The sequence below is a fragment of the Passer domesticus genome, chromosome 11 (assembly GCF_036417665.1).
Source record: "Passer domesticus isolate bPasDom1 chromosome 11, bPasDom1.hap1, whole genome shotgun sequence".
Lineage (NCBI taxonomy): Eukaryota > Metazoa > Chordata > Aves > Passeriformes > Passeridae > Passer > Passer domesticus.
The window spans coordinates 21805358-21817853 of record NC_087484.1 but is presented as its reverse complement, the minus strand read 5'-3'; the positions used below and the strand labels follow the sequence as shown (position 1 = coordinate 21817853).

Below are 12496 nucleotides of genomic sequence, written 5' to 3'. Positions count from 1 at the left end.
GGACCTCACCACCCCACCAGGCGCCCGGGCTCGGCGGCAGTCCCAGCCCAGCCTGCACCTCCGGGATGCCCCGGAGGTGGGAGTCTTGTCCAAAAGCAGTTCCCTCATGCGAAAGAGCTAGGTCCTTCCCGGCATGCTCTCCTAAAACCTCACCAACCTTCCTACTAAACTGAACAGGGGGAAGCGGTCGTAAAATGGATCCCGGCCATCACACAGCGGGCACTCCGGAAAGATGTCTTCCTCCAGGTCCTCCTCCTCCTCCTCCTCCTCCTCCTCCTCCTGCCCCTGGTGCTGCTCGTCAGCAGGCTCGGTGATGTCGGAGTCGGGGTTCGAGAAGGTAGGGGAGGGGGTGAGATCAGCCATGCGCTCGCTCATGCATGTGTTGAAAAGAGGAGAGCTGTTGCAGCCAGAGATATCTGAACTAAGGTTAGTACAACAAGATAGAAGACATGTTAACACCAGCTGTTCCAAACAGAAAGAATAGGAATTTTGCTTTTTTTGTTTTTTTCTTGGTTAGGTTTTGGGGTGGGTTTTTTGTCTGCTTCAATCAAGGGACATTGGGAACAAAGACCTGCCCATCTGGCGCATCTCTAAAGCCACCAACAGCCAGACAAAAGAGCAACCCACGGAACCAGTGTGAATGCTGGGGACACTCTTTGCTGGGTTTGCAGGGGACGCAGGGACAGAGCAGGTGGCACAAAGGCTCGCCACTCTCCCTGCTGCTGGAGAGCATCCCTCCTTGTGCCACAGCACGGGGGAACGCCTCCAGGCCACGCAGCTCAGCCCCCTGCTCCCCCTGCCCTGCCCCAGCCTTCTCCAGGGTGGCCCATCCTGCTGGCACGGCCCCCTTCCATCCGGTGTGCAGGAAGCGCTCGGAGCCACGCGGCACACACGGCACAGACAGACGCTCAGACACCAGCGCGTGCACAGGGACACATGCCCACCGCGTGCCGGCCACCACGGCACAGGCTGCCTGCCTGCTGGACGGCCACGGGCCCTGCACACCCCGTGGCTCTCAGCACTGGGTCAGGCAGGCAGCAGGAGCCTTGCCAGCAGCCCGTGTGCCCCTCGGGGTGCTGGCAGCAGACAGGAGGAGAGCCATCGCGCCGGAGCCGTCGCACGCGGGGTGAGCGTCCTGCACGGGCAGCGCTGGCGGCGTGTCCTCCTGCAGGACCTCCTGTGGGTCCCAGCCACGCTTGGAAGGAGCCAAAGCGCTCACCTGCCCACCAGCCTGAACCAGGGAAAGCGGTCGTAGAAAGGGTCTCCGCCAGTCACCACATTGTCACAGTCCTCGATGACGCTGGAAGGCACCTCTGCTGCTCGGTCGTACATCTCGCGCATCAGGTCCAGGCGCTGCCTGCAGCCAGAGGGGATGCCCATGGTGGAGGCGAGACACAGGGCTGTGGGCACCCCGACCCTCCTGGCACAGCCATCTGTCACCCACCTCAGCTTCTCCAGGGTCCAGTAATGCGTTGCCCCGTTCTTCTGGTCCTGCACCTCCACAGCCACGATGGTGCGCGGGAACGGCCGCTTCTCCCGGTCCTTGGCAGCATCGGGAGGCAGCAGGTCGGGAGGGAGAGGCGAGTACAGCGTGTCCGTGAGGAGCACAAACTGGAACTGGACCTGGGGAGGGGCAGAGGGGCTGCTGAGACACCCGGGAGGGCAGGAGGCTCCATGTGCTGCCTCTGGAGACCTCTCCTCAGCTCCTCCTGGCTGCCTGTTCCCGTGGCCCCTGCTGTGGGTGCTGCAGCCAGCCAGGAAGGAGCCCAGGCACCCACCTTCTTTTTCAGCTCCACGCTGATGGCATTGGCTTCCTTGAGGAAGATAGCGTTGCCCCAGAGCAGGTCACGGAGGGAGGTGAACTGGTACCACTTCCACTTCCTAAAGGCCCAGAGGGCGAGCTCGAATTCCCGCTCGGTCCACTGCACTGTGGGGACATGGAGGGACAGTCACCCCACCAGCAGGACATCCACCCACAGTTCACTCCTCATGCTCCCACTGAAAGCATTAAAACCTCCTGGTGGCTCCCAGCCCTCACCTTCATCCTCAGGTTCTTCCTCCTCCTCATTTGCCTCAGGGTAATACCTAGAATCCATCTGCTTCTGCAGTGCCTCCAGTTTGCTCTCATAGTCCTGGGGGAAACAGGAAAAGAGGTGATGCAACCCACTGGTGTGACTTTCCCCCATGCTGCCACATGGCACTCCTCTTCCCTGCAGGAACACAGCCTCCTCCCTCCTCTGGATCAGTGCTCGTGGCGACAACTCCAGCAACAACACTTTGCCCTTATTTTTAGAACACAGACCCACCCCACACAAACATCTGCCAGGATTTCAGTCATGCCTGGGCAGCCTGAGAAGGAGCCATGTCCCAGCCACCTACCAGTCTCTGCTGTTCCAGAAGGTAATTTGCCTCTTCCCGCTCTCTCCGGTACTGGTCCTCCAGCTCCTGGAGACTGGGTGGAAATGGGGAAGGAGAGGATGACCAAGCTGGCAGTGAACACCCAACTGCCCAGCACCTCAGGCCGTGCTCTCACCGCTGCTCCATCTCCTGCTTCATGTCGATGCCTTGCTTCTCCAGCAGCTCTCTCTGGGCAAAGGCCCAGTCCACGGGCTCGGCGGGGGTCTCGGCGCACGGCGTCCGCTCGCGCTCCTGCCGAGCCTGCTCGGGGTGGTTGAAGCGGAAGACGTGGCTCTTGCCCATGATGATGCGGTTTCCTGCAGCCACGTGCACGGGGGAGAAGTGTGGGTTCAACGTGGGACAAGTGCAGGGCCCCGGGGCAGGGAGGAAGGCGGGTCTGGCGTGCCAGCCCCGGGACCCACCTGAGCGCAGGACGCTGGGCTCCGTCACCTTTTTGCCATTCACGTAGGTGTCAGCGCCTTCACAGGGCTCCAGGGTCACTATCACTGTGGAGATGGCAGGAAGGGGAGAGGGGGAAGCAGAAGGATGAATCCTGCATGTCCTGCTCAGGAAGGGAGAGCCGCCCCAGCCGCCACCAGCCTGGTGGTGGTACCCACCGGCAGCACCCACCCCGTGGGAAGCTAACAGGACTCAGCCAACCTGATGTTAATCAGAGCAGTCCCAAGGAATAAGGGCAGCTGAAGACTGCATGTGGGAGGAGAACAGAACCTCCCCAGGCTCATCTGCCAGAGCCCCTTCACACCCAGGTTCCTGCCATTTTGGGGAGTGAATTCTGCTCCACACCTTGAGAGGGGGAGTCATCTGCAGTCTGCTCAGCCATCCTGCCCTGATCTCCTTCCTCACCTTACTTCCTTCCCACATGCCTTGTGTGAGCTCCCCTCCCAGCCATGAGGGATGTAGCTCGTCTGGAAGCATGGAGTAGCCACACAGTAAACCCCAGCTAGTTTGAGGAGGGCAGGAAGTTCATCTGAGGACAGGGGCTGAGGAAATGCAGAGGGATGGGTCCCCAGGGCAGTGAAGCCCCTCCAGACAAGCAGTACCTTCACCACCAGATTTGGTGTCGCTGCGGAACAGGCAGTGCTCCTCTTTAATGAAGTGCCCGCTGAGAACGATGTCCTGCCTCTTCTCAGCATCTTCCCGGCCAACCCTGCAGGGCAAATCCAGCTCAATCCTCCCTCAAAGCAGCTCCTGCTGAGTCTCCCCCCAGCCCCATCCTTGGAGCTGACAGGAGCAACCCTTGGTGCACTGCAAGACCAGAATCTTGGGGATTTGCACTTTGGGGGTGCCCTGGGAACAGTGCCCAGCCTGGGGACAGCTGTTACCCCCCTGCCCGCCTGGGGAAGTCAGCCACTGAGACATGGACAATGCTCCCACCTCTCCCTGGGACCTGGCCCTCACCTTGTTATCCCATCCTTGATGTAGTAGAGCAGACACTCGGACATGAGCGGATCCTCATTGAGGTTGACCAAGTGTGGTGTCTGGGAGAGACAAACGAGGAGCCATCCCTGAGTGCCCTGCCTGCCCGGGCTCTGAGGGTGCTCTGCAGGAAGGTGCCAGCTCAGCAGCACTGCAGGCTGCCCCTGCACAGGCTCTCCTGCCCTCTGTGTCTTCAGGGTGACACGTCCAGACTGGTATTTTTCCAGGGGACTGCAGAGAACTGAGAGGCTGCCATGAGGATCCTTGCTTCCACAAGCTTCCTTGCTTTCCTCCTCACAGGGCTGAGCCCTATCTACCCTTCCTCCGGCCACCTTTGAAAATTCATGCTCCAAACAGGCCCAGCACAAAGCCAAAACCTTCCCATGGGGAATCCCTGATATGGCTCAGAGTCTCCTGGGGCAGGCCCCTTCTCACTTGTGCTGTGTATTATATCATGGAATGGTGTGGGTTGGAAGGGACATAAAAACACCCTGTTTCACCCCCTGCCATGGGTTGGGACATCTTCCATTAGACCAGGTTGCTCCAAACCCCATCCAACCTGGCCTTGAACAATTCCAGGAATGCTTCTCTGAGCAAACTATGCCAGGGTCTAATTACACTCCTAGGGAACAATTTCTTCCCAATACCTAATCTAACCCTGCCCTCTGCCAGGTCAAAAAGGAAGTAAAAGTGCCCGTTTTCCTCCACTGACTGTACATCAGATGATGCATCCAAGCAGAGCAGGTCCCAGAGGTTCATCCAAAAGCAGTGCAGACCTGAAGCCCTACCTGCAGGCTGAATTTCACTTTCTGGTTTTCTTCCTAACAGTCCCTCACAGCCCTTTCCTGCTCTGGGTCACAAACCACTTTGTTCTCGACAGGAGGAAAATTTCTCCCCCAGCCACAGGCCTCCCTGGCCAGAGCCAGCTTAGCTGCTGGGATTACACCTTCAGGGAACAGGGCAGCCCCAGGAGTATCAGTGGGAGAAGTTGTGAGTTTACCAGACAGAATAGTGGCTGTAAGGAACACCTTACCAGCCTGCTGAGACCCAGCATGCAGAGGGGCCCTCACCATGGTGCCACAAGCCTTGGCTGGCAGCAGAAACTCACTGCAAACAGGGCAGCAGAGATGGAAGTTGAGGGGAAGGTGGGCTCTTCTCCATGGTGGCTGGCAGAAGTTGGCTGTAACATTTAACCTCTGGCCCCACTGGACAGACATACAGCCCTGGGGGCTTGAGACCTCCTTCACTTGCAGTTTTTGTCCAGATTTGTAAAGCTGGTGGTGACCTTCCACTGAGCTCCTGGAGCTGTAGCCATGGCACACAGAAGCACAGCAAAGTGCAGTGCCCATAACAAAATGGAGTTTGCACACTATCAACCCTAACTTTCCTCACCAGCCACTGGAGAAGTCAGAAGAGTTTCCACCTGCCAGACAGCTGAAGAGCAAGGAGGCACCAAGACCACCACAGCAATGCCCCACCTCCAAGACCAACCTGCTTTGGGGAATGAACCCCCACGCTTCCTACCCAAAGGTCTGGGGTCCTAACTGGCAGCAGCTGGGACAAGAAACAAAGACAACAGTGCACAAGTTTATCCTAAAAGTCAACTGGGCCACGTCAGGGGAAGGCTGTGAAGTCTTTATCACCCCCTGAGCTGGGGACACACACACTTAAGAGGCTTGGCGAAGCCAAATGTTACGAGCAATAAAGAGATGGAATATTCACCCACCCACATTTCTTAGCAAGGACTTGCTGGCTTCAGGGGCAGCAATTTTAAATAACTGAAAGTATACATTTTTATAAGTTAACACTGAAGTTCAAGAGAGTGGTCATCAGCAAATCCCCTCATGAAGGGGGACAGCATGCCAGCAGTGGGGGGTGGACATTTACCCATGTATTTGTACTCATGTTTGTACCCAGCAGGCACAATGCTGGGATTTCCCCCATGGGTTTCAGAGCCAAGAAAAGGCTAGTGAAGCACATGGGACTGGCCAGCTGTGACAGAGTGGATCAGTGCCCAGGAAGAAGAGAATAAGATGATCCTACCTTTTTAGGAGAAAATACACCCAAGGTGCCTCCATCCTCCCTCATGGCCACCCCCATTTCGGCCAGCAACGCTTCTCTGAAGGAGCAAGAGAAAGAAGTGCCTGTCAGAACTCCATGCACCCCTGGGGCCAGCACCAGGATGGAAGCCCTTGGTTTGTCCCACGGATTGCAATGCAGGGCTTGCCACAGCTCTCATCACAATTCAGGTGGGTTTTTCAGAGCAGCCCACCTCTGTGCAGGCTGACATGGTGGGCACTGGGGTCCTCAGGGGCAACCCAGGGTCTGGCTGGACATCCAAACTGTTTGGCTGCCCCAGGAACTCAACTGCTCCGAGAAAATGTCCAAGGAATGCCCGTGTGCCATGCCATGCTGCCCCAGTCCCCCAGCCCACCCACCTCTCCATCCGTATCGCTTCTGTCCTGCGCAGCTTCTCCTCCCACGTCTCGTTCAGCTCTGCAATGATCTTCTCTGTTTCCTGCCGGGGGGGTTCCAGGGGGTCAGTAACTCCATCCTGGGCAGCACGCCTGGCCGCTCTGCCCAGCGTGGACACCCATCCCAGTTTCAGGCCTGTTTACACAAGCTGCAGCAGCATTTCACCCCATCTTTCCATCAGTCCCAGCTTCAAAGAGTGAGGCACAAAGACCAGCCTCTCCATGCCCTCACTGCCAGGCTGCACCAGGAGCACTCTGCCCATGACAGGAGTGCCCATCCCAAGCCCAAGCACCTGTCCCACAGGTCCAAGGCAGCCATCCCCTGCAAGGCAGCACCAGGAAAACCCTACAACACCCAGACCCTCAGTGTGGGTGAGCTCTAAGTCTGCCCACTCTGCAAGAGCACATCCGAGTATTGCTTCCCATGAGGATCAGCCTTCATGGGGTCCCAGAAAGCACCGAGCCCCCTCTGCAAGCTGCAGGGCATTGAGGGGACAGGGAGAGAGGGAAGGGGAAAAAAGGGAAGGGAAGGGAAGGGAAGGGAAGGGAAGGGAAGGGAAGGGAAGGGAAGGGAAGGGAAGGGAAGGGAAGGGAAGGGAAGGGAAGGGAAGGGAAGGGAAGGGAAGGGAAGGGAAGGGAAGGGAAGGGAAGGGAAGGGAAGGGAAGGGAAGGGAAGGGAAGGGAAGGGAAGGGAAGGGAAGGGAAGGGAAGGGAAGGGAAGGGAAAAGGGAAGGGAAAAGGGAAGGGAAAAGGGAAGGGGAGAAAGGAAGGGGAAAAGGGGAAAAGGGGAAAAGAGGAAAAGGGGAAAAGGGGAAAAGGGGGAAAGCACCAGCCTCTTACCTTGAGCCTTTCAATTGCCTCTTCGCTGCCTGGAGCAAACATGATGCGCTCGTGGAGGCTGGCCACAGAGGCAGCACGGCTGGACAAGGCAGAGAGGGAGGAAGAAGGGCTGATCCCAGCGATGGCATTGGTCACTGTGGAGAGATTGTCATGGCGCTGACTCAGCTCTGCCCCTCGAGCATCATTATTGTTCTCAAAGTCGGACACATCTACGGGCGCGGAAGGAGGGTGGGCCGGGGAAAGACACACAGACAGGATGACAGAGAGAGACAGAGACAAGAAAAGCTGTTGGGAAAAAAAAAAGAGTGGCCGGTGCGTCGAGAAAAAAGCCAGGATTACAGGAAAAGGCACAGGCAACAGCAGAGCAGCACAGACAGCAACAGGGCAAGGGCAGGCACTCTCTTCCCCAGCCCAGGCAGCCCCTCAGAGAACAGGGCTGTTTGGTGAAGCAGATGCTGGAAGCAGCCATCCTGGGCTCCCAGGGACACTTTTTTGCAACCTCAGGTCCTGCATCCATCAGGTCTGGGATCAAATGTCCTCCCCAGGTATGTGCCCCTGCCTCTTGTCATCCTCTGCATCTCACAGAGCCTGTGTGGTTTTCCCTGCCCAGATGCCCCAGATTAGCCAGATCTGGGAGCAGAGAATGAGGAGGGAAGGGGATGAGAGGGAGTGGCCCTCTGCCCTACGAAGGGGTCAGGTAAACAGGACAGGAGGAGCAGCAGGATTCCCTCCCAGGGTCTGCTCAAAGGAAGCCCATGGCCTGTTGGAGCAGCACCTTGGCCAGGCAGCCAGGGAATGAAGCCAGGACTACAGGCTGTGGTGCTTGCCAGCTGCACCCCAGGGGTCAGCTGGGGTGGCTCAGGAGCCAGGTATGGGAGGTGCTCCTGCAGCCCTGAGGAGTTACGGGTTCTCAGAGCAGTGTGCAGGAGGCAGGCAGGGCACAGCTCAGCAGGACCAGTCACCCATCTCCATTAGCCCCCATCCAGGGAAGCTGAGCCAGGAGGCCTGAACCAGCCCCCTGTCTCCCCAGCAGGCTCGCCAGAGCCAGGCTGCACTGCCTGACCCAGGGTGGGACGGGGCCATAGTGCTTATCCAGGGGCCAAAGCCTCCTGGCCACCACTTCATCAGGACAGCACCATTCCACCCCACCCGAGGGCCGTGCCAGGCTCCAGTCCCAGTGAGACACCAGCAGAAGCAGCAGCAGCAGCAGCAGCAGGAAACATCACAACAGCATGAAGGAGGAGTCCCCGTGTGGCCTGGGCCCTTGGCATGGCCAGGGGGGAGGACACTGGTCCCTTCAGCACCACCCAAGCCCAGGTGCTGACCACGACTCCGGCACCATCCCCTGTGCCAGCTCCCTGAGGATGGGCAGCCTGCAGGCACACGCCAGCCCATAGCAGGGGCTGGCTGCAGGAGCCCTCCCCATGCTGCACGGGTGCCCCTGGGCACAGCCTAGAGCTCCAAAAAGCAACAGAGAGTACCAGTGATGGGGAATACACACATTTGGATCCTCCCGCAGCAGGATGGGCTAAGAGAGAAAGAGAGGGCAGGGAGCGGGGGTAAGACAGAGAGAACAGAACAAGGGGGGTTCATCTCAGATGATAGGATATCAGACAGCACAGGGAGGGGAGCCCATGGGCATGTGCAGTCCCAGTAACACCTTCCTGGCACCTCTGCTGGGTGCTGGATGCTGCAGATGTGGGTGGGAGGGCAGGTTTGCCGGGCAGAAAGCAGCTCCCCCTGCGACAGGAGGGGTTGGGGGCCGTGACCATGCGGGCAGGGGCTCACCAGAGGCAGCACTGTGCTGCACTGGGGCAGGGCAGCAGGGTGCAGGGAGGCTGTGGGGCCCTGCAGGCTGGCAGGACCCCAGCCCAGGGCTGCCAGAGAGCACCCGTGGTACCTACTGTCAATGATGTCCCCGAGGCCCTGGGCGTAGAGAAGGTCACGCAGGCGTGCCACCTCGTCCTTCAGCTCCCGGATGAGCTTGTTGTTGGGGTCCTCATTGATGACAGCATTGCAGCGGATCTGCTTGGCACGGTCGGCATACCTGGGGAAGGGCAGGGTCTTGAGCAACACTGAGAACTGGGGCAGGGTCTTGAGCAGCACTGAGAACTGGGGCAGGGTCTTGAACATCACAAGAACAGGGACAGGGTCTTGAAAAACACTGAGATCAGGGGCAGGGTCTTGAGCAATACTGAGATCAGGGGCAGGGTCTTGAACACCACTGAGAACTGGGGCAGGGTCTTGAGCAACACTGAGATCAGGGGCAGGGTCTTGAACACCACTGAAAACAGGGACAGGGTCTTGAAAAACACTGAGATCAGGGGCAGGGTCTTGAGCAACACTGAAAACAGGGGCAGGGTCTTGAGCAACACTGAGAACAGGGGCAGGGTCTTGAGCAACACTGAGATCAGGGGCAGGGTCTTGAACAGCACAAGAACAGGGGCAAAACCCCAGCTTCTGGGCAAGCAAGAGTGTTGCAGAGCCCCTCCAGCAAGGAGAATCCCAGTGGCAACCCTTTGGCCTTTTGTCTGGGGTTGCAGGTTCCCATAGCACACCCCCAGGCAGGGACACCCAGAGGTGGGGAGAGCACTGGCAGAGCCTGGGGTCAGCCAGCCTCCCCTGTTCTTGCTCACTTCAGGGAGGACAAGGGCACTTCTTCCTACCTGAGGGTGCTGAGGGTCTCATCGTAGTTGATGTCAGCAGGACTGAGAGCAGCCACCATGGCAGTTCTGGAGTTGCCTCCTGCCCGGTAAGACAGAGCCGTGAGGGAGCTGCTGGTCCTGGTGTCCCCTGTCACCCCTGGTGGCAGCCACACCCTTGGGCAGCCCACACCCCCCGCTGTCCTCACCCAGGTTCTCCCGCAGCAGCCAGGTCAGCACCGAGTCTCGGTACGGGATGAAATCTGTCTTCTTCTTCTTCTTGTTCTGGGGAATGGACAGCAAAGGGAAGGGCTGTCAAGCTGCCTGCTCTCCTCAAAGGGAAGGTGACAGCTGGTCCCCAGGATGGGGACTTGGAGCAGGATGGCAACCTTGGGCATCTTTGCCCAGGTCCACAGGTCCTGCCTGTGAGATGCCCTGAGCTGGGAGGGTTGTTAAGGCTGGCTACTGAGACCCCAGAGGGAGGAGGAGGAGGCTGAAGATTCTGCCAGCCCCCAGGAGAAGAACAGCTCGAGTCCAGGCACAGTCTCACTCCCAAACCACCCTGCAACCCACTCTCACTGTGCTCAAAACCAACGCCCCCCTCCCCATCAAACCTGGGCACCCACCTTGTTGGGCCCTGAGTCCTGCAAAGGAAATGGAGAGACTGTTTAGGGAGCTGCTTTTTTCCTTGGCACCCACCACAGATCCCTGGCCCTCAAGCAGAGAGTGCCACAGCTCCCCGTGCAGATGGCATCTCCACCAGCCCAGCTTGTCCCAGCTGCAGGGACAGCTTGGGGTGTGTCTGCCCACCCCTGGAGCTGGGATGCTCCATCCCATGCAGCTGGGATGCTCCATCCCATGGAGCTGGGATGCTCCATCCCTCAAAGCTGAGCCCATCCCATGGAGCTGGAATGCTCCATCCCTCAAAGCTGAGCCCAGCCCTGCTGGCCTGAGCCCATTTCCCCCCAGTGCCAATGTTTGTTCTCCAGCTACCTACCATTTCTGCCAGGGCAGAGATGACTTTCCCCAGAGTGGTCAAGGACTTGTTGATGTTTGCTCCTTCCTGGTTAGAAGAGGAAAATGCTCAGGCCCCATTTCAGAGCCACTTAAAGCCCAGGAGAAAGTGAGGAATATCCAGCATGGTGTGGGCAAAGAACAGCTGGTCTTCCTGGGTAACCAGCACCCCCCAGCTGGGACTTGTGGTGAAACTGGCACTGGGCAGCTTTCAAACACAGTCCCATCAAGGATTTTGGCAGTGGGCAAAGAACCAGGCAAGGGCAGGAGATGTTTTGGGCATGAGGGAGGAGGCCATGGTGTCCCACCAGCAGAAGGGGACCTCAGGTCAGCTCTCACCTTTAGCCTTGTGCCCTTGGCACCTGTGGAATCAGCTCGCTCACTCCCAGCCAGGTCCACCAAGCTGATTTTGCTGACCTGCAGGCAGAGGGGAGGCTGTCAGCCCTGTGGGCACAGCAAACCCAGCTCGAAGCCAACAGCCCTTGCAGGATGACACTGCTCTGGGGCAGCAGTGGGCTCTGAGGGGCCATCCTTGCAGGAGTTGCTCAGGAGCAGGGCAAATATCCTTGCAGGCAGGAATAAAGGGCACCAGCTGCCAAATATCCTGCACAGGGGCCAGTCCCTCAAGGGACCATGAGCCCAGAATGTGCCTGGCACTCATCTCCCTCCTGCTCCAATCCTCCACCAGGCTGCCCCACCTTGCCCCAAGTGCTGATGAAAGAACACAAAGTCCTTCCTGGACCCATGAGGGCTCCCCCGAGTCCTCCAGGCCCTGCTCTCACCTTCTCAGTGGTGATGTCTGTCTCGGCGTCGTGCCGCTTCTGCGTGAAGATGATGTTGAACACGGCGTGGGAGCGGCTGCTGGTCTCATTCATGTTGGTAGCAGCCACTGTGCTGCAGGGAGAGAAGGACAGGGTGGTGTGACACTCTGAGGGACACTGGAGTGGCTGGTGACAGGGCCAGGGCTCATGCCAGGACAGGGTACACAGTGGGAAGGCAAGTCTGGTGGACAAGAGAGGGCTCTGGGAGAAGATGTGCACAAGTTCAGGCTTTTTCCTGCTGTTTCCAGTGCCCTTGGAAAGCAGGAGGAAAGTGAGGTGAGAGAAAGTGAGGGTACCCAACACTCAGTGAGGAGGGGACTGCCACTTGCAGAGCAGCTGCACTGGCAAAGTAAGGGAGTGAAGCAGAACCTTCTAGAAGTGACTGCAAGCTTCCCAAACCCTGCCCACCTCCTCCCTCTCCAACTCACCGGGCTTTGTTTCCAGAGTCCATAAGGTCCTGGATGTCATTGTAGGAGGTCACAGCCAGCTTGGAAAGGTCCTCAACATACGGACCCATAAGGGGGTGCTCCCTCACCCGCAGGTTCCCCTTGTTCTTGGGGTTCAGCAGGTCCCTCACGCGCTCACAGTAGATCTCCATGTAGCTCACCTAGAGCAGAGGGCACGGGCAGAGCTCGCAGGATGGCCCCAAAGAGGGGTCTGTGGAGCCAGGTGGGGGGCCAGAAGGGGCTGGGCAGGCGGGGGGGGCCTACCTCCACAGAATAGGACATGTTGTCGTTGGTGGTGTCGTTGATGCGGGAGAAGAGGTCCTCGCACAGCTGCGGACACAAGAGCGAGCTCAGCCCCCCCAGCACAATGCTCCTGCCTGGCCTGCCAGGACACAGGGGTTTCTACCTTTTCACCCCAAAAAGCA

At 58.5% G+C, this 12496-nt stretch overlaps 1 protein-coding gene across 28 annotated transcripts in view; it reads right to left on the bottom strand.

Moving 5' to 3' along the window:
* KIF1A (kinesin family member 1A) overlaps positions 1–12496 on the bottom strand; it is a 41351-nt gene that overhangs the window by 18701 nt on the left and 10154 nt on the right. For 5 of the 28 annotated variants that reach the window (XM_064435746.1, XM_064435748.1, XM_064435750.1 and 2 more), the window contains exons 5-27: positions 12336–12401; positions 12054–12232; positions 11587–11698; positions 11144–11221; positions 10788–10853; positions 10417–10434; positions 10000–10075; positions 9815–9893; positions 9053–9195; positions 8650–8676; positions 7149–7357; positions 6273–6352; positions 5878–5953; positions 3817–3896; positions 3459–3565; positions 2820–2903; positions 2534–2714; positions 2380–2452; positions 2039–2132; positions 1779–1927; positions 1445–1623; positions 1220–1357; positions 158–421 (exon numbers count right to left, since the gene is read on the bottom strand). In XM_064435746.1, the coding sequence (XP_064291816.1) occupies positions 158–421; positions 1220–1357; positions 1445–1623; positions 1779–1927; positions 2039–2132; positions 2380–2452; positions 2534–2714; positions 2820–2903; positions 3459–3565; positions 3817–3896; positions 5878–5953; positions 6273–6352; positions 7149–7357; positions 8650–8676; positions 9053–9195; positions 9815–9893; positions 10000–10075; positions 10417–10434; positions 10788–10853; positions 11144–11221; positions 11587–11698; positions 12054–12232; positions 12336–12401 (2558 nt within the window). The remainder of the gene's footprint in view (positions 1–157; positions 422–1219; positions 1358–1444; positions 1624–1778; positions 1928–2038; positions 2133–2379; positions 2453–2533; positions 2715–2819; positions 2904–3458; positions 3566–3816; positions 3897–5877; positions 5954–6272; positions 6353–7148; positions 7358–8649; positions 8677–9052; positions 9196–9814; positions 9894–9999; positions 10076–10416; positions 10435–10787; positions 10854–11143; positions 11222–11586; positions 11699–12053; positions 12233–12335; positions 12402–12496) is intronic. The other 23 variants (XM_064435760.1, XM_064435761.1, XM_064435762.1 and 20 more) reach the window with 9 other exon arrangements.